Below are 21,874 nucleotides of genomic sequence, written 5' to 3'. Positions count from 1 at the left end.
TTTTTTCTGCATCTGTTGAGATAACCATATGATTTCTGTTAGTTTGGTTATTGATATAGTCAATTATGCTAATAGTTTTCCTAATATTGAATCAGTCTACATTCCTGGTATAAAATCCTACTTGGTCAAGGTGTATTATCCTAGGGATAACTTGCTGTAATCTCTTAAGACTGGCTAATGTGGAACAAGAAAATGCTTGAAGGATTCGGTCCCTGATCATATCTATAGCTTTGATAGTATATCATTTTATCTGGTCCTCTAGATCTCAAGACGCTTCCATCTGAACTACTCATACAACCCAAAGACCGATGGGAATCTTGCCATCTGCCCCTTTTCTATTTCCCCTGAAGATGTATTCATTTATGTGGGTTTCTTCCCCCTTAGAATATGAAGTCCTTGAGAGCATCGTTAATATTTATATAGTGTTTATTACATTCCATGTACTGTGCAAAGGATTTCACAGTTATTTTCTCATTTGATCTTCACAACCCTGGAAAGGTTGCTATTATTACCCTTATTTTACATCTCAGAACAGTGAGACAAATAGAAAGATTAAGTGAATTGCCCAGGGTCACTCATCTAGTAAATATGAGTTGGGCTTTGAACTCGGATGTTTCCAGCACTAAGCCTTGCATTCAGCCATTGCACCATCTTGCTGTCTAAGAGAACAAAGACTATCTTGATTTTCTATCTGTATCCCCAGCCTGTAGCACTAAGCCTGGCACATTACTTAATAAATTCTTTCCAATCCATTCATTTATTTATTTACCCATGTTGCTTTACATTTATAACTTGAGTCTGTGTTCTTGCCCTATGCTCCAAATCTGTGTCCCTCTTTAGTATTTTGGAGTTCTTTCCTTTCCTCCACCATTCTTTGGCTTAAGATGCTCACATACTTACACGCCCATCCCTCAAAGAAGCTGTTCCTAATAAAGCCTTATAGAACTGTTTTATTTGTCCTGTCATCACTTGTGGTGTTCATATAATCTTTATGATTTTTGCAACCTCTGGAATTTTTAAGGAAAAACAAGGCTAGAAAAACAGCCTTTCGTTAATAAAATAGAACAGATGAGCATATTATTTCCGAATTGTCAAACTCAAGTTTAGGAAATGTTCTCTTGCGTTCTCTCCCCACCTCCTTCCCTATAGTACCTCTCTATAGTTGCCTTACCTCAACATACCTGATGACTTATGACCTCTCAACATGGCTTTTCTGTGTCTGTCATAACTTGCCCCCTCCACTTCTACATCCTTTGTATGTTATTCCCAACTTCTTCATGTCTTTAAAAATCCATCCCAAGATCCATTTCTTCCAAGCATCTATCACACTATAATTAACATTTCCTGGCTCTTCTACATCCTTTTGGCACTTCTTGTGTAACTTGGCTTATAATGCATTAGTTGGAATTTGTTCACATGCTCTAAAACAATAGTTTTTAATAGTTTCATGGAAGATCATTCTCTTTCCAACAAGATTATGAAGTCTCAGAGGAGGTAATTAAAAGACTTCTAAATTTGTGGGTTCACCTATGGCACTGTGCACACAGTAGGTACTCTAAAAATCATGTTGACTGTCAGAATTTGACCTTCAGGCCTTTAGGGACCTGAAAACTTAGTTGAGCCTCTCCACCGGTGCCTACTTAATGATTTTGCAGAAATTTAATTCAAGTATCATCTTATTATAGAATTAGTACTTGTCAATTACAGCCCATACTAGAGGAAGAAAAATTCTGACATGGAGAATAAGTTGAGATTTTTGCTTAATTCTGACAACTAGCACTCTCTCTCTCTGGAATAAATATTTTAATATATAGGCAAAAGCATCATGTTAACTGAAGCAACTTCACTTAAAGAAGTGTAAACTCTGTTGAATAGGGCTCAACGCTTTGATAACCGTTGCTCTGGAAGAAGCTACTGATGCAAATGACCTAGCTGATCTTCTGTACATTGAATTTGGGAAAGGATTTGATTATAGGACTCAGTTAACAATCGGCATGAGAGATTTGGGAAGCAGGCTCTCAAAATATCTGGTAAGTGATTTGAAGAAAGGCTAGTGGCTTGAAATTACATCTTGCTGTTCACATTTATTTTTTATGATTATCTAAAAAAATTCCACTCTGATTCCTCATTGTGGTTGAAGAGGTTGACCCTAGACTTTTGAAGGTTATATCAGGGAAAGTCAGTTTTAGGTTCTCCCAAGTGGAAAGGGCTTCAAGCTTGGGCCTCTTTGGTAAATTCTGAGAACCTCATCACTGGGATAGCCACAAGATGGTGGATTATTTAGTCATAACAGCTTTGGGAGCTCCCCTGCAATGTAGAAGAGGGGCCATCATCTGTGTTATTGAGGGCAGACTTTTATCACTGAATTCACAGGTGACTGAAGTAGTAATAATAGTAGTTATAATAATAATTTAAAATACTAACTCATTAATATAATAAGATTTGCAAGGCAAACCTTGAATATGTTAATAAATTTGATTTAAGTAAATTTACCTGAAATACAGTTTTATTCATTTGAACAGACTAGTCCCTTTGAATTAATAAGGAGTCCCAATTAGAGAACATGGTTAAAATATATGATTTGATTTCTTTTAAGGACATGTTATAATTTTAATTTGCCAAGCCAAATGTTGCCTTGGGAAGTGGCAAATAAAAGCAATTACTTTCTGATGTGGTAGCTAATGCTATATCGCAGATACATTATTCATTTAAGTGAGCATTTCTAAATTATTTTAAAATGAATTGTTGTCTTAAATGGGTGGATTTTCTCATTATGATTTTTATATTCTAAATTTGGTTAGCAAGTCTCATGTTCATTTTAAAAAATCCAAATTCCAAGTTAATCAAATCTGAATCAATGAAATTACTTCGCTATCTTCTCTTCAAAGCAGAGACAGATAAAGAAAAGGAAGAAAAAAAGAATGAGACCCTCAGTGGAGAATTTTCAGGATGTATCTATTTTTGACACTATTCAATTTTTAATGGGCTCTGTTTTTGCTATGCCTTTGAAAAATCTTCATTAATGAGATAGGGAACTGACGAATTATGCCTTTTGAATAAAAAGTCAACCCAAGTTTTAAATGTAATGCAGATGAAAAGAAAGCACTTTATTTATGATAATCAGCCCAGGCATACATGATCATAAGCTCATGGCTAGAAAGGGAACTTAGAAATTATCCTGTGCCCCCCCTCACTCGATAGATGAGGAAAACCGTCCCCAGGGTCACACAGATAGCAAATGAAAGTGCCTGGATTTGAACCCACACTTTCTAGTTCCCAGTCTGGCTTTCTTCCCACTATTCCAGGCCATCTCTCATATACAGTCTTTGCATGTAAATAAGTCTATTGACTCAGAGAAAAATTGGAATCAGGACCTACAAAGTGAAGGCTCCAATTAGTTTATTATGTCCTTTTTTTTTTTTCATTTTAATGATTAAACTTTAATTGCTTAAAAAACTTCCCTTCTTTAAACATTTCTAAATATGAATAAGAATTTCATAATATGAGAAGGCAAGAAATAGTTTAAGAATTTTCACTCCATAGGTACTTGAAAAAATCCACAGTAATTAATGACCCAGGATTTCAATTGCCTGCAAATTTAATTTTTGGATACAGAATGTGATTGGGAACTTTAGGACATAAAGGTTGAGATTGCTATACTTATTTTCCCCATACACACCTGTGTATCAGTCACATATTATTACATATAACACATGCAATATATTATATTTATGTATACAAATAGCTCACTTTATATTTATACAAATTATCACTTCCCCTTCCCCCCAAAAAAAGAAAAAGAAAAAAACCCAGCTTGGGTGTATTAGTTGATGGATAGTTCTGCCATTCTTGAAACAGACATAATATTGTGATGGTGTTTACCTCTGCTGTATTCAATTTAACACTCTAGTGTTAAATTGAATAATATTGGGTCCTCTAATTCTACTATAAAGGTCAAGTTACTGCAGAAGAAGGAGGAAAAGCATGCCTTTATTTGTCATAGACTCTTTTTGGATGGTAATATAAAAATCATCAGTCTGCACAGGTTTAAAAAAATCTATATATGAATACAATAAGATGCAGTGTGATAGGTCACCATCCATTTGCTATCTATGTGAAGTTGGACAAACACTGAAAATGAGAGCGTTTGGCCAGATGGATTCTCTGAGGTCTCTTCTATGATCCTTGCCTCAGTTCAGCAGTCCTTAAAATGGGTAGAAAGAACACATTTTTAAGTCTTTATGATCTGTCAGATGAAAGACCCAAGATGAGAATCATGTTAGCCTGGAACCATTTGATTTCATGTTGTGTCCTATGAATGTTTTCTTCTTCTGGAATAGTCACTGTGATAATATGAGAAAAGTGAGTCATTTATACCAAGATGTCATAAGATTAATTTGAAATGCAAGGAGTGTCTCTCTCTCTCTCTCTCTCTCTCTCTCTCTCTCTCTCTCTCAACAAATTTTTTTTTTGTTTTGCTTCAGGCTAATGTTGCTGAAAGGACATGTTGCTGTTTGCTTTGCAAGTGTTCTGGGGGAGATGGTGCCGTTGGAGTACCAGGCACACCAGGGAAGAAGGTGAGACCAGTCTAGATGTGAACTCTGTTTCTTATAGATTGGATTTATCCTCCAGAGGAAAATGGCAGCTATGAGTTTATTAGTAACAGGGTGGTTACTTTATATTCCTCTGGCCATTGATTACTCTACATCCAGTTAAATATTTTAATTTAGAAGCACGTGCATTTTCTTTGACAAAAAAGGCCTTGATAGCCTGAAACATATGTATGTGCATGATATAGATAGATCTAAGTAGATATTCATCTGGATAGATAGACTGATAGATCGCCAATTCTTTGTTGATTGCCCATTTTGGGCAGAGATCCTGGAGTAATTTGCCATTTCCTTCTCCTGAAGATAAGAAAACTGAGGCAGAGTTAACTGACTGGCCAGCGTCACACAGCCATTCAGCGTCTGAGGCCCGGGAAGATGAGTATCCCGACTCCAGGCTCAGCACTCTATCTGCTCTGCCACGTAGCCACCCCCCCGTCTGTAAAATAGCCAAGCATAACATATACCCATGGGACAGCTGAACTTATGGATATGGTTCATGATGATTTTTTTTGTGTTTAAGTATGGATGTATCTATTTGCAAAGTTGTACAGCTGCCACTATTTTGTAACTCCCAGATCAACATGGGTGTGTCCCTGCAGCAAGTTTTCATCCAGCAGAACTTTCTTCCCAGAGCTCAGAAAAGCAGAAACAATTTCAAAAGAAAGCAAAAATTTATATGATCTGCTTACACTCAGTATAACATGGTGCAAAACATTTTTGGAGAATGATAAAAGAACTTTATTTCCCTACCTAGAAAACAGAAATGTTTCCCCAATTGTGTGTCATATTTGAAAGTCCAGAGTTGTGTGGAAGAAAAGAGTGATACTAGAGTCCCATTCATTTGATATGTATTGATATAACCTATGTGTGAAAAAGTGAATTATAGAGGAGTTATGCAACAAATTGACATTTTTTCCAAGTCTTTGCTATTCTGTAGGAAATTAAATTCAGTAAGATTGAGGAACTTTCCTTAAGAAATTTTATTTTTTTATTTGCAAAGCATTTAACACTATGCCTGGCACACAACAGGTAGTTAATAAATGTTCAGTGCCACGTTGACTTGACCTGAGAGACGCTCATATTCCTTTCTCTTTCTTATTTTCAGGGACTTCTAGGTTTTAAAGGCAGTGAAGGCCACTTGGGAGAAGAAGGTGTCCCTGTAAGTTAACACTTATTAACTTTCTCTTCTATTAGAAATATTTCTCCTGGACAAATGTAGTGTTGCTGGGACCGGCTCAAAAGGTGGCTTCTGACGGAAGAAATACACAAAGCCCTTTGCTTTCTGCCAGCCTAAGAAAGCTCCCAAACTCACAATGGGATTCGACAAGAGCTGATGTACATCCTCAGAAATTTCCTCTTTGATGCAAGGAAAATAGTCCAATAGGAAAGGATTTTTTGGATATCTTTATGTTATCCTCAAGTCTTCCCTTTGTTCTCCTTTGGGATCTGCTGGGAAAAGTCATCACTCCATCTAGAAATGGAGAATGTGAGTCTTAGATATTGGAGGTGACTTCTCCTGTTTGATGGCTGAAGATTTTGTTGGACCAGAGATGAGAAACGATCCCAGAGCCTTCACGCTCTCTGGACCGTTTTGGACATTCTCCATGGCCAATCACTTCCTTTAAGCAGCGGGACCCCTAAACTTCCTTTCCCTTTCTCCTCTTCATTCAAACCCCATTCTTCCCAGATGAGTCCACTCAACCACATTCTTGTATTTAATGATTCCACATATAATCTAAAGTTTTCCTACTAAACCACATACTTTGAATCAAATATTCTTTCTTTTTATCTTCAGTGCCTCCAAATACTGTCATGTAATATAATTTCTGTTGTTCAATCAGTAATCATTTATTAAGTGTCTACTGTGTGCTAGACTCCAGGAATCACAAGACTTGAATTCAAATTCCCCCTCTGTATGACTTTGGCCTAAATTCTTTACGTCTCAGCCTCCTCATTGGTAAAATTAGGAATTGGGTTAAATGAATACTCATATTCTAGTTCCCACTTTCTTACCTGTAAATTATACCTCATCCCAACTCGGCATCTGATCCCAACAATTCCCTTTTCAAATCACTTCCTCCCACCTCAATGCAGCCTTCAGCTCCTTGGCTTCTGCATGAAATAAATACTACCTCATTTAATATATTTTCTTTTCATGATTTGGGTACATTTATATCTTTGCCCTCATTGGATATATTTCTTAGATCAGAAGTTTTTAGGAGGTTTTATTTAACATTCTTTAGCATCTCCCACATGGATGATAGACAGATGGCTATAAAAGAAAGATTTTTATTATGGTAGCTCTAGTTTCCCACTTTCCTCCTCTGAACTATAGAGTCCAGAGTATAAATCTTGGAAGAGAGTTGGAGTTATTCTTCTAGCATTGTGGCTCTCAGACTTTATGGTCCCAGATCTTTTTATATTCTTAAAAATCATCAGGGATTCCCTCCTACACAGAGATCTTTTATTTACATGGGTTTTGTTCACTGAATTGTTGGACTATTAAATTTAAATATTAATTCATTTAATTTTGACCTCATGAGTCCCGTTTTTAACGGGAGTCTTGGGAAATCCCAGGAGTCCCAAGAACATTTTTTGAGGAATAGTGTTATGGCAAGTAATTTTTCAGCCATCCAAAGAGAATTCCTTATTTGTTGTTCTGTCATTTTTCGGTCATTTCCAGCACTTTGTGACCCTCTTGGGAGTTTCTGGGCATAGATACTAAAGTGGTTTGCAATTTCCTTCTCTAACTCATTTTACAGACGAGGAAACTGAAAAAAGAAGGTTAAGTCACTTAACTTGCCCAGGGTCACACAGAACTAAGTGTCTGAGGCTAAATTTGCACTCAGGAAGAGTGCCTTGCAGGCAGGAAGAGGCTGCCTGGTTCCAGTCTCAGAGCTCTATCCTCTAGCCCACCCCAATGCCCTGGTTCATCCAAGGGTAGTTTTCCTAGCTGCCTCCAAATTCCATATTACAATGTTAATTACTGTTCTTCTCTCAGGGAGAAAGAGGCTCCCCTGGACCAGTGGGAGAGGAAGGCATTAAAGGATGCCATGGGAGCAAAGGGCCCAAGGTAACCATATTTTGAAGCCATTAAGAAATGTTTTGATACAATTTTATAAAATTTCCCCTAATTTAATCTTTTTATTTTTCTTTTTTTCATTCTTTTCAGGGAAACAGGGGACTCAGTGGAGAGGAGGTACAGTATCAAGTTTCATTATTAAAATGCAGAAGGAGGCAGAGAATGATTTAAAATGACCCATCCTGTACTGGTTAGCAGGCTCATACATTGGATTTATAAATAGATTGTCTGATGACCTTCTACCTAAAAATACATTGTGTTACATTTGGTCTTCTATTTGATAACAAGTAATTTTATTTTCTCCATCAAACATTTCAGTTGTTTGCTCTTTTTAAAATTTTTTATTGAGATCAAGCTTAATAACAGCCTGTATAAACCTTTATGGAAAGAGTATATATGTATGTATTTATCACATGTGTTTATTCAAACCCCTCCCCTTGAATACTGAATTATGTATTGTTCTGGTTAATGTCTGGCTTCATTTTACTTTGGTGTAGGTGGCTTTTTAACACTTATAACTGAATTTTCAGGGAGAAATTGGGGAACTCGGGATTAATGGGATCAATGGAGAACAGGTAAACCCGTCATCTCCTCTCATAGAAACTTGACACTTAAGAGACCTCTTGCTGAGGAAAAGGAGACTTTTTGCCTCTTTCTTTTTTCTTTTTTAGGGTGAAGGCGGCCTTCCAGGAACAAAAGGAGAAAAAGGAGATGAAGGTTCCCAGGTGATATTTTAGGAGGCTTGTTCTTGGAGGGTTTAAACTCAAAAGGAGAAAATAAGATTTTTTTTAAGAAGTTTTCACTGGAAATAGGTGCAAAGCCAGTTTTAAAAAAACCAATATTTTGGCAGTGACTTTCTGAAGGAAGAGTTCCTCCATCTTCTAAAAAACCAATCTTCAGTGCCTGCTGAGAAAACTGAAATTCTGTCATTAGAGAGACTTGTCCTGTGCCATGCGATGCCTTTTGAAACAAGTGCAGCATTTGGAGCCAAAAATAGTGTATTCATTTCTGCCTCTGACACTGACTCCTGGTGCACTTAATTCAATGTCTCTGGGGCTTGATTTCCTCATGTATAAATTTCAAGAGTTGGTCAAATGGCCTCTGAGTCCCCCTTCAGAACCTCTGTTCCTGTGATGCTGTGACCTCTGGGAGGAGGAGGGCATTAAATTTGTATTTTGTCTGACCTTTACACCTTAGCGTAAATTAGTTTGAGACCCCCTCCTGAAAGCAATTTGTGTTTGACTTTTCTGCCCATTCCTTCAGCAACTTCTGCTCTCTCCCTGTCCTTCGTCTGAGAAAGGAGTCACTGGGTAGGAAGAGAGTGCATGGAAGACAGAAGTTCTTGGATTTTTTGTTTTTTTAAATTTTTATATTCTCTTTAAAAACCGATTTACCTGAATAGAAAAAAAATTATGAAAATGTTTTGACTTATATTTTAATATCTTAGAGGAAAAATTCTGTCTATATTATAATATAGAACCCCATTCTTTTTAGGGCAACCCTGGGAAGAAAGGACCCCCAGGTGACAGTGGCCAAAGGGGAGTGCGAGGAGATCCTGTAAGTTTTTTTTTTTTCTTTATTCTATTAAGTCAAGCATAAAACGGGCATTCATTAAGCACCAACTGTTTGCTACACATTTTGCTAAGTGCTGGAGATAAAAATACAGAAATGAAGGCCTTGCCTTCAAGGGGAGATATTATGGTTGTGTATGCATGAACACACACATATATACATATATGCACATATATTCACACACATATGTATGCGTATGTATAATGTGTATATATATATACATATACATACATTTATGCACATAATACATTTACTTATAGCTATGTGATATATATGTACATAATATATACAAATGAATACCGGGTTCTTGGGGCCAGGAAGAAGCATGCTGTCCATGCTGACCATTACCACTTACCTTTACTAATTGGGTAGGTGTCTTTCTGTTTCATTAGATTGTAATCTAATGTAAATTTTGCCTTTCTTTGTATCCCCAGTAGTATCTAGCACACAATGCCAGGAAACTTAATAAAAATTTGCTGCCTGCCTACTAATATCAGATGCCATAATAAGCACTAAGGAGCCAAAAGACAATCCCTGCCTTTGAAGAGCTCGCTTCTAGGAAGGTTGAGGGAAGGACAGGCTAAGACAGAATGTTTAAATTATCAAGTAAATACAAAACAATTTCAAGAAGGAGAATTAATAACTGGAGGGACTCAGAGCGGACTTCATGGAAGAGGCAGCTCCTGGGCCCATTTTAGAAGAAGCTAGAGATGCTGTGAGGCAGGGTGATTTGGAAACGCTTTCTAGCCTTGAAAATGTAAATAAAATGGCATGTATGGGGGAGGAAAGGAAGGTGAAATAAGACCAGAAAGTTAAGTGGGGGCCAGATTGTAAATAGCTTAAAACACCAGGCTTCAGCCTCACAAAGAGAAGGAACTGATGCTATAACACTAGGATACTGAGTGTGATTTCAGCCTCACAAAGAGAAGGAACTGATGCTATAACACTAGGATACTGAGTGTGATTTCAGCCTCACAAAGAGAAGGAACTGATGCTATAACACTAGGATACTGAGTGTGATTTCTGCCTCTGTGTATCTTATACTGGCACGGTACTTGGCACAGAGTAGGTACTTAATAAATGCTTATTGACTGAATAAAATTTTAAAGCACTTATTATTAAGCACTTGATTCTTAACCTGGGATATGTGAACTTGTTTTTTTTTTTTATTTATTTAAAAAACTTGCATTTCAATAGAATTCATTTCCTTTTAATCCTATTATTAGTTCTTACATTTTTTCTTTTGGAAGCTCCCTAAGGTGTCTAACTTAGAAACGGGAAATACTTTATGCCCTAGAAGAATCTGGCTCCTGTGTAAAAAAAAAAAAAAAAAAAAAAAAAAAAAAAAAAAAAATAGATCAGTTTAAGAGGCTTCCACCTCCAGAAAACGAGCATTTATCTTGATTGTTTCTAGATGCCATCAGGGTAGCTCAGTTGTGATTATGTCCAATCTAACAGTTGTGGAATTTTAAATTCCTCTGAAAGGTGCACCACCTGAATACTCTGAGTGTCCCTGAATAATTCCCCAAATGTCCCAGCTGGCACCTGGAAAGCCGGCTCTCTGGAGTGTTCCATTTATCTGAGCCCTTCCTTTGACATGTGTGTCTCTGGCATCCCACCCAGAAATCTGTCCCAGCCCTGGGACTGCTGCCTGTCCTTGTGTGTGGCTTGTAGGTTTCTGTCCCAAGGAAAGATGGGAGAGCAGGGATCAGTGCCGGCGTGTGAATGCATGATCCATAACATGTGCCATCCACCCATTTCTGGAAAACATCCCTCTTTGGCGGAATGCCGTGCTCTCCCGTACGTCGGCTCAGCTTCTCGGATGCACAAACACCACAGTGACTGGGAAATCTTGTGTAATGTTCCTCTTGGCTGGTGTGTCAAAACAAAACATTGCATGGCCCAATGAAGTATATCCTTCTTGAACAGATTCAGAGATATGGCTGTGATTTTTGTGCCTGGGCCAGGCGCCCTCTCCACCCTTCCCCACAGCCCTCCTCCTGGTGCTCCCTCAGAGCTCTGGGAGAAAGGGAAGTTGTTCAGAAGAGTCAGAGACACCCCCCCCCCAGACACAGCTTCAAGTCTCTCCCTATTCCACCTGTTCTCTGCTCAGCTGCCATTTTTGTAAAGCATGGACTGACATCATTCCCCTACTTCATCTATTCCCATGGCTGCTGGTTACTTCCAGGATCGGGTCAAGCTCTCTGTTTGGTGGTCTAGGTCCTTCCCAGCCCGGACCCTTCTTCCTTGTCCACGCCTCTTATATTTTATTCTCTTCCTGTTACTTTATGGTCTGGCCATGGCTGGCCGTTCATATACAACACTCTATGTCCATCATTAAATAAGGTATTTGTAAAGCATCTTACAAAACTCAGCACACCATGTTGTGATTAAAAATTATTATGATCACCCACATCTGAGAAGGTCTTGCTCTCCCCCTGCTTCTTCATTCCTTCCTCTTGCTATTCTTCAAGACTTAGTTTAAATCCTACCTGCTGTTGGAAGCCTTTCCCAGCCCCCAGAGTCTGCATCTTCCTTTTTCAGAGTTGTTGAGTTATTGGGTCGTCCAATCTCATCTGACTTTTTGTGGCCTTCAGTGCAATGTATCTAGTCGTTCATATGTCATCTCCCAGTGTGAATGTAAACCTTTTGGGGTCAGAGACTGTGTTTGCCCTTCTTTGTATTCTCTGCACCTAGCACAGTGTACTCTTTAATAAATACTCATTGACTGACCAATGGGGAAAATGTTGATTTGGTAGAGAACTGAGATAGGCTACGGAGGGATCAGATCCCACCTCACTCTCTGCTGCCTTATTTTATCTTATTTTATTTATTTATTTGTGTTTTATTTAAAATATATTTATATTTTAACTAATTTTAACTAATATTCCTGTTGGCAAGGCACTAACCCTCTCCCTTTTCACTGCAGGATTGCAAGTGATCATGCCCCAGTCACAGCTATGACCATCCTCCTAAACAGGGACTCAAACTTACTTGTGAGGTTATTTTAAATGGTTCTCCATATACACAGAGGGTAGAAAGTCAAATCCAGAGTTCTTTCTTTAAATCCACCAAGGCAGCCCTTACATGAAATAGGGCCGTTTCCGCCTTTTTCCTGTGCCTCATTGGAGGCAGTTTGCTATTGTTAGGTGAGAATTGTCCACAAAGTCAGAGGATCTGGGTCCAATTACTATCTGTGTAATGTGGGGCATCTGAAAACTGAGGATCTCTAAGATCTCTTCCAGCCCCAGTGTCCGTGAACCCATGTTTTCTTCCCAGGCTCTACCATGAAATCCTTCAATTCTGCTACTGCATTCTTCCCTTGAAATGGCAACCTCCAAGAATCACACACAAAGCTAGGCAGCGCTTGGCCAGAATTGAAACACTCTTTTGGGAGGGTGGGTGAGGGAGTAAGGAAGGAGACTTAACACACATATGTACTAAAGGGACTGGTGCTGTCCATGGTCATGTATCGCTAATGGTCTCCTTATTTACACAAATGGAAGAGGAAGGAGAGAATTCATGTGCCTGTTCCCTATGTAGACAGAATTCTGCTGCCTCTGTAACTAGCAGAATACCTGTCTGCTTGCAGTTGCTGGTTTTATAAACTCACAGCTTAGGGCTGAGTCACATGGGGTTTATCTGTCCAAATGTCCTAAGTATCTTCTATCTCCTTTATTGATCACCACATACAAACACACATACACATACATTTAGTTCTTCATGGCATAGAGTACTGGTTCTCACACTTTTTGGCCTGGGGATCCTTTAAGATTCTTAAAAATTATTTAGGATCTTTCACACACAAGTGTTTGTTTATGTGAGCTGCTGCCTATTGAAATTTATCCTATTCGAAATTAAAACATCCTTATATCATTATGAAAATAATTTTGACATCATAAATCTTTGGAAGGATCTGAGACTCCTAGGAATCCTTGGACATACTTTGAGAACCTCTGGTATAATGGAACAGAAAAAGGCTGCAGAGTTAGGAAGATCCAGGGTCACACCCCTGACAAATATTGTGATTCCTGTGATTCTTCTTAGTACCCACCAGGAATCTCTTTTAGACTGTTGAATGGCAGAGCAGGTACCAGTTTGCATTAGTAGAGGGAATTTCCTTACTGGAAAATGAAATGAAATCTCTAGTCTTGTTCCTCCTTATCCTTCTCTCTCAAAATAGAAGTTAAGCTATTTTAAGAAAACTTAATATGCCAAAGTTCAAGCTTGGGAAAATAAAAACAAATTTGAAGTTAATTATTGGATTTACTAAATGATTCACTTCAGAATTTCTTTCAATAGTGTACTCCTCTATACATTTAAAGTACATATTTTTAAATATTGACTGATTTTTTTTACCCAGTATTTTAAAATGACATCTGTTATTTTAAAAGAGTAATTATATCCCAGTATGTGCTCAGCAAATATTTGCTAAGTGACTGATGTGGTGTTTACTTGGGTTTACCAGATGGGTCAAATTGGCCACCAAATTTCCCCAACTGGACAATTGAGCCAAACAAATGGTTTGACTTTATTTTTCCAAGGAAATGATAGCTGCTTCAATGGAACCAGTTCAGCTAGTTGGGTGTTTTAGTGTCACATCCACATGGCTTTCTTAGCCCCGTGTTCTGTTAAGAGAGTTGATGAGAAGTAGCTGTTACCAGCAGATGTGGAAAAATATAGAGATTTTGGTTAGTCTCTGGGGGGGGGAGGGAAGTGTATCAGTGCTGAAGAGTTGATTTCTTTTAAAAAAATTCTTATTTCTTTTGGTTACTTCTTCAGCATCCCTTAAAACAAAAGAGAAATTTGGCAAGGATGATTTGGCAGCAAGAGGTTGGAAAGAGAGGGGAACAGTGTATGAACATGTCTGGGATTCGGACTTCCTGAACCTGGGATAGGGTTTTCCTAACAGGACGCCCTCCAAGAGCCAGCAAGGGCCTTCCTTCCTGTCCCACTTAGGCAAGAAAGAACACCTTCTTGTTCCTTCTCTAGATATCAGACAGAGTATTGTGTAACTTGGGAGGAAGCCATAAGTAGCAGCAGAAGATCAGGGGCCTCCTTAGCTTCATCTTTGGACAGTCAGTCCCTCAAGAATAATGCTGTTATTATGATCAACATCAGGAATCTGGTTCTTGAGATTTAATTTCTCCATAAAGGGCACCAAATAACTATAAAAGTCCAGGGGACTAGCTCCCCATGGGCAAGGGAGAATGTTCCAACAACTTATTTATTTTACTGTACTTGTGCTCTTAAATGAGTGGGATTTCTACAGCCAACTTCTTCCTTTCTTTTGGCCTGATGTCTTGTGAAATACCCGAGGAGACATGATGTAAAAATTGCTTTTTCTCTTAGCAAAAACTGCTGACAATTTTGTCTTTTATTATTATTTTTTCCTAGGGCAACCCTGGATCAGACAATAACAGAAATGGACTCACGGGCCCAAAAGGAGAAAGGGGAAGACAAGTAACTATGTGGGAATTTGATGCTGTTTTAGTAAAATGGCTGCAAGGCAATGGTGAATTCTAAGCACAAGGGGATGGAACATAAAACTTGAGTCAAAGGATATTATTTTCAGAGGCTGATTTGTTTAATATAAAAAAATCTAACTATGGAATAGATGGAAAGTCACTGTTTCAATTGACCTGGTGGCATCCAGAAGTTCAGATGTCCATTTTTGATTTCTCCTTTGGGAGTAAATGTCTTCCTGAACCTTCACTTTGGTATATTTGTCTGTTGAATGGGAATCTCTCTTCAGGAATAATTGATAGAACTGACGCCAGCAGGAGAGATCTCTTGGCTCCCAACACATTGGGGAAGCACTTTATAAAAGAACAAAATGTTCTTGTTGTGATGATATTATATGAATAGTATGAATTGGGTAATGTTGACTCTTCAGATGCTCAAGATAAATCTCTCTGACAAACTTAAGTGACAGATTCCCACCAGGTTTTTGAGTTTAAGAATTCCATCCTTGCTTAAGGATTTTTTTAATGGACTGGTTTCTACCCATCATTTCTCTTTATTGAAGACTTATTTTCATAATTCTTCCTAGAGTTGTGAATGGCAAAATAGACAGATAAGCTACTTTGCCTCTCTCCTTTTGGATTTTGAAGGATCCTATTTTGAGATATTAATCAGCAGCATATCAGTCACCAGAGTGACTTAGCCAAAAGACTGAATCCTGGATGACCGATGTATAACCCACGTAGAGGAAGCCAAAAAAAAAATGATCATATTAATGAGCAACATACAACATATTTCATTACCAATAAATGGCAATAAAATGCTAGTAAGAACTTAATGGATAGATTTAATTTTAAATATTATGTGATATATGCCAGAGAGATGAGAACAGATGGAGTCATCTCATTAGTGTGTGTGTGTGTATGTATAGGTGTGTGTATATATATATATATATATATATATATATATATATATATATATAGTCTCTGTTCCTCATTTCCTGAAAGAAAGATATGATTAATGGTCATTGGCATGTGATACAAAAGGGGAGAATTTCTCTCTGTTACTCACATTTGACTCCAGTGGCTTCTTGGGTTTTCTACAAATTCATTCAAAGAGGGAGAGGTATAAAAAATGTTTTCACTTGTCCTAAAATGAAACTGCTCGTTTCTTTGGCAGGGAAGGCGTGGACAGCCAGGGACACCAGGATCTCCGGGCTCCCGAGGAGACACAGTAAGAATCCACCTAGACCCAGGCCCCAACTTCCTGCTGGCCTTGGGGGTGACGGCAGGGCAGGGACTTGGGTGCTTCCATGATGACTTGCTGGCTTGACCAGCCTGAATTGGTGGTGGCAGTTTTGACAGTAGCACTAGAGCTTCAGGAGAATCCTCCTGACCTGGTGACATTGGGCATCTTCAGTGAATCTCGGGAGATGAACTCTTCTCAGCAGGGTAGAGTAGGAAGCCATCTAGACTTTTAGATAGACTCCCCGAGATAGGACTTGGACTCAAGCTGAGTGACAGGTTCAGAACCAGAAAGGAAGCAAATGTCATTTTGTCCCATACCCCCATTTTACAGATGAGGAAACTAAGGCTCAGAGAAGATAAGTGTTCTGTCCAACACACAGGTAACATGTAGCAGAGTGGGTGATCCCAAATCCAGCATTCTCTGTCCTGTGCCGCTCCGTATCCCTCGGAACATCTCCAGATGTAGATGTCTGCCAAATTTGTTTTGTTTTCTTGTTCTTCATTAATGTTCAAGCCTTAATACATGGGGTAAATTGAAATAAAGCCTGCCCTTGACTGGTAAAATACAAAGACTGCAAAAGGGCCAAGGGAAGAGATTTTGTAATAGAAAACATGATTAATGAGGCACCTGTGAATTCTTACATTTTATAACAGATCCTAAATTAGATTCATTCTTTCTCTTGTTAATGTATTTTCTAGCACTCTTTAGTTTATTTCCAGAGCCCCCTTCCTAAGTAAATATTAGAAAATTGGGCCTGATTTTTATTTGTTTGAGTCCATTGGTCTCAGTTTATGATTCCTTCCTCAGTTAGATAATAATAATGAGACTGATCTCATGATCTCAAGAGAAAAACATCCTCATATACTCTGAGAATTCAGTCCTCTCTGCATGGCAAAGAAAAGGGATTCAAAGAGGGGAGAGAGAGAGGAAAAAGTCTGAAATGTTCAAAATTTATTGGCCTCTGGAAAAATACATCTCATTAATGCTACTTTAATACAGCTATGGATAAAATTGTGTGTTAGCTAATCATCTCACATTGTAAAGGGTGGGACTCTCTTACATACCCCTGGAAAACATTTTCATCTTAAAGAATATTGTCCATAAGGAATATCACATGGCTTATGGGAAAGGGAAAGACTGTCTTGTAGAAGTAATAGCTCCCTCAAGGAGCATCATTGTCGACTGCTTCTCCTAGGCCTTCTTTAGGCGTCATAGCTGGCAGTTCCAATGTCATTTTCATGTTATATTTAATATTCAAGTGCAAGACTGAGTCAGGATTCTAACAAGGGACTCCATTGTGTTGGCTATTTATGGAGAAAGATGGGGTCTGGAATCCCCCAAGTTGCTGGAGAACAACACGGATACAAGTGGCAAGGGCCAATGGAAATGATACTTTTGCTGAGTTGCCTCCAGCAGGAAGGCATTGGAGGGCTGGAAAGGGGACAGGCCCTGATTATCACGCAGCAGTGCCTGGGATGAATGGGGGACTAACGTGAAAGAAACTCTCCAGCAAAGAGGCAGTGCTGAACTCCACAGCAGATGCTGAAGGGCATCTGTGATGTGTTGTCAAAGGGCAGGTTTTACTTCTAACTAGGGTGGAAAGGCCCGTTCATCATGCACTGACCTTTTCATCCAGCTAGGCTGAGCAGAACAAAGCAGGAATATGAATGGGTTTGCTCCTTAGACGGAGTGTGATTAGAGCTGACATTTTCTATCTGAAGGAATGATTGCTTTTTCTCATGATCTGGAGTCCCAAATCGCTGCAGATGTTCCAGGACTTAATGCAGTCATACTTGGATGCTAGTAGAACAGTATGAATCCTAAAGATCTGAGTCACTTGGCAGCAAAAAACTGAAGTATTCTTTTCAGGTTTCCCTTCCATATTCTCAGGCACTTAATCTCTTATACTTTTCTCCTTGGTAGGAAGCGAGGACTACCCGTTCGGTTCCTTTTCTGGTCTGATCTTGAACCAAGTCTAGGGCTGGGAGACTCGGAGTCTTAGTTCTGTCAAGAATGGTCACTAAATATTTATTAAGCACCAATTAGTGCCCGATGCTGTGCTAAGTGCTGGGGAAACAAAAAAAAAAATTCATAAAACGGTCCCTGCCCTGAAATCAGTTCACAGCCTAAGGGGGAATACAACAAGCAATCAAACATGTACAAATAAGCTATACAGGATAATTAAGGGAGAGAAAGCACTAAAGTACAGAGGGGTTGGTGAAGGCCTTCTGTAGAAGATCAGATTTTAGTTGAAATTTGAAGGAAATCTGGGAAGGCAGTAGATCAAAATGAGAAAGGAAAGCATTCCAGGCATGGGGGTTAAACAGAGAAAATGCCCTGACCTAGAAATGGAGGGTCTTGTCCTTGTAACAGCCAAAGATTTCATGTCAAGGAGTAGGATGTGAGAAAGGAGGAGGGAGGTAGTAATGAAGGGCTTTAAATGCCAAACAGACTATTTTGCCTTTGATCCTAGAGGTGATAGAGACTCACTGGAATTTACTGAAAATTTTTTATTAAGAACTATTAAAGGTCTATAAGGATCTAGTAAAATTGTGCATAAGATCAGTTAAGGAAAGTAGGATTTGTCCTAGACTGAGCAGGCTGAAATTCATTGAGACTGATCCAGGATCTTAGAGATGTGTTGGAGTCATATCTGGGGTCCACATCTGTCTTCTTTCTTCCTCTTCCTGATGCTTCCTCCTTTTCTACCTGTCTCTTAAATCACCTGTACACGACCCTTTCCCTCTGAGCCCTGCTGTCAGTTGTAATTTAAACTGAAGGTATCCTACATCTCGGGGATATTTATATTTTAATTAGAGACTCTTGAATAATAAAAGACTTTCAAGGTATGAATTTCCAATGGCCACATTTCAATTACTATAATTCAGGAAGGGAAGACATTGGGGACCTAAGAGTCCCCCCAGAAATCCTTCTATCAGACCATGGAGGTGGCTACCCACTTTGCATGGCTGGTGCTATGCAGATGTGACACATCATTTCGGTTCCTGCCTTTCTTTTTTTGAACCTGGTTAGTTGAATTAAGACCAGCAGAACCCAGTGTCCGAGATGCTTTTCTTGTTGCATTGTGTGTTAGAGAGATTCAGATGAGATTTGCATATGTAAAGTTTTCTAGAAACATTAGCCATTAAAGTTAGTTCCACTAAGAACCTTAACGTTAGTCGAAAGCCAGAACGAGGGTATCGGTAGCAAACTCTTTCAAGTCCCTTAGAGGGGGAAAATCTATATGGCTGGACAGCAGTTTTAAGTCCTCTGGTTGTCTTCCTTGGCTCCTGTCTCAGAATTGTGTTGATTTGTTTTGTTTTTCCAGTGAAGCAAGTTATATTGCTTTGGATAAAATGGAAGAAGTTTGGCCACCTTCCTCCCACCCCAATCACTACCACCTCCCACCTGCCAATCTACAGCGAGCCGACATAGCCAAAGCTCAGTTATTCAGGGACTGATTATCTGCTGTGCATGATTCTCCAAGCCCCTGGCTGATCATCTATTTCTCTCTGGCTTGCTGCCTTTTGGAGACGGCATTGATAATTGAGTTTATTTGGTCGTTAGCCTGATGAAATAAAAAGAGATGAAATCTGCCTCATTCAATTTTGCAAGTCATGAACAGCTCCAGTAAAAGTGGAGTCTGTGTGTGGCGCGGGGGGGAACTACTGGCTAAAATGGATTTCTAAAAGAATTGTAAAAATTATAGATGGTGGCCCTCATAAAGGGAGAAGGAGAAATGTTCTCAATATTTTAGTGCTATAGATACTTTTCCTCTCTTAAACATCAAATAGGAAATTGTATACCTATCAACAAATATTCATTTTGTGTGACATTTTAAAATGTGAAAAAGTTAAATTTCCTTCATTTCATTTTTAAAAAATTGTCCCCAAACTCTTTTACCCAAGGACCATTCATACTCATATACTCCTGAAACCAGCATTTCCATGTTTTCCCAATATTATTTTAGCACAAAAACGCTCCATGGCCTAATTTTGGAAAAGTTGGTCAGTAATACTGCTAATTGTAGGATGGGAGATAGAGAACCTAGATCAGAGCCCTGCTCCAATGCCTATATGAAGTTAGATCAGTCATTTAATGCCTCCTTGTGTCATTTATCTCAACTGTAAAATTAGGCAGTTCTTTTAAGCTCTAGGTCAATGATCCCAGGATTCTGTGACATGGGCCCATGCTAGAACCTGAAGAATTAGGTTCTATCTGGAAACATCCCCCAGAACACCTGTGGCTGTATTAAATTCACTGCAAGAAATATGGAAGCTGAGTAGAGTTGGGTATCCTTGTGATTTCAGCTGTAGGGTAGACTGAGTCTGGTGGATCTCTGGATCTTCAAAGTTCTAGATAGCGGTGGGCTGAGTCACTCAGGTCCACATGAAGTGCCATCAATGGGATGAGTCCCCAGAAGGGGCTGGTTGGTTACTTTATGAAGAACAAACTGGTCCAATTGGTCCAGATTAGAAACTCCGTGTGTATGTGTGTGTGTGTGTGTGTGTGTGTGTGTGTGTGTATATATATATATATGTGTGTGTGTGTGTGTAAATGTGTACAGCATGTATATTTATGTACACATGAGAATATGAATCACACACTTCTGCATTGTGTATGAACAATCACTTGTTTTAGGATGTATATTTGTGGAGTGTACACATGTGTATATGGCTGTGTATGCATATTTATGGTTGTACACACATGTCTGTATGATGTATATGTACACATTTTGTTCTAGGTATATTTTTATTTACAGTACCCTTTTGGGGGCTATTTCTGCTTTGTTTTTCCCCATTTTAGCCAATACATGGCCGACGAGGACCAAGAGGCCCACAGGTAACGTCATCCTTTCTCACCTTTCCACAGCATAGACTTTGCCTCATTGTTCAAACAGTAAAATATGTATGGATGAGCCAACTCATGATGAAAAGAGTATGTGAACATGGAGAAAAACTTCCTTACATCTCCTGTTGGGTAATCTAAGAGGTAATGAGTGTTTTTAGAAACAGGGACACATAGAGAGATCATAGAATCTTTGGAAGGAACTTTAGAGGTTGTCAGGTAACTGAGCGACTTGAGCCCAGAGACTGTAGTTTAAATACATTGATAGACACTCATGATTGTGTGACCCTGGGCAGGTCAATTATGTCCCATGACATATCTGCCTGCCTCAGTTTCCTTCCCTGCAACATGAACATAATAATTGCACCTCCAGGTGAGGATCAAATAAAAGCACTTTAACATTTGTACTTAGCACCACATGGCTGGCACATAGTAGACACTTGAAAAATACTTTTTTTCCTTTTTCATTTTACAGTAGAGGAAATTGAGACTCAAAGAGGCTGAGACTTATAGGGTTACGTGGCTAATGAATTTATAAATCAGGATTTGCACCCAGGTTTTTATAGCTCCTGAGTCCAATGATCTAACAAACTCAGAAAATCAGCCCCTAGAAAAAATGGCTGTACACAGGATGAAGCAGCATACAGAGTCCAGGTGAAGATTGGGAACCAGAAAATGCCGCCCACAGGAAATCTATCTGTCTAGAACTGAAGGGAAGGCTAAGTAGATTTGTTTCTGGGGACATGTCCAGGTGATAACTGAGGCTGGTTCAATATTAGGAAAACTATTAGCAAATTGACTATATCAATAATCAAACTAACAAAAATAATATGATTATCTCAATAGCTGCAGAAAAAGCATTTGACAAAATCCAAACTCATCCCTATTAAAAATACTAGAGAGTGTAGAAATAAGTGGAGTTTTCCTTAAAATGATCAGGAGCATCTATTTAAAACCATCAGCAAGCATCATATACGATAGGGACAAACTGAACCATCCCCAATAATATCAAGGGTGAAACAATGCTGACCATTATCACCATTACTATTCA

General features: G+C 38.8%; 1 protein-coding gene across 1 annotated transcript in view; it reads left to right on the top strand.

Annotated features, from left to right (window-relative positions):
- Positions 1-21,874, top strand: part of COL6A6 (collagen type VI alpha 6 chain) — a 128,995-nt gene that overhangs the window by 52,868 nt on the left and 54,253 nt on the right. The window contains exons 11-21 of the mRNA XM_023505163.2: positions 1,876-2,030; positions 4,485-4,577; positions 5,716-5,769; positions 7,612-7,683; positions 7,783-7,809; positions 8,223-8,267; positions 8,364-8,417; positions 9,187-9,249; positions 14,662-14,727; positions 15,907-15,960; positions 20,782-20,817. Of these exons, the coding sequence (XP_023360931.1) occupies positions 1,876-2,030; positions 4,485-4,577; positions 5,716-5,769; positions 7,612-7,683; positions 7,783-7,809; positions 8,223-8,267; positions 8,364-8,417; positions 9,187-9,249; positions 14,662-14,727; positions 15,907-15,960; positions 20,782-20,817 (719 nt within the window). The remainder of the gene's footprint in view (positions 1-1,875; positions 2,031-4,484; positions 4,578-5,715; positions 5,770-7,611; positions 7,684-7,782; positions 7,810-8,222; positions 8,268-8,363; positions 8,418-9,186; positions 9,250-14,661; positions 14,728-15,906; positions 15,961-20,781; positions 20,818-21,874) is intronic.

The sequence above is a fragment of the Sarcophilus harrisii genome, chromosome 5, assembly GCF_902635505.1.
Source record: "Sarcophilus harrisii chromosome 5, mSarHar1.11, whole genome shotgun sequence".
NCBI classification, from domain to species: domain Eukaryota; kingdom Metazoa; phylum Chordata; class Mammalia; order Dasyuromorphia; family Dasyuridae; genus Sarcophilus; species Sarcophilus harrisii.
The sequence above is the reverse complement of the archived record's forward strand: the minus strand, read 5'-3'. Positions and strand labels throughout refer to the sequence as shown.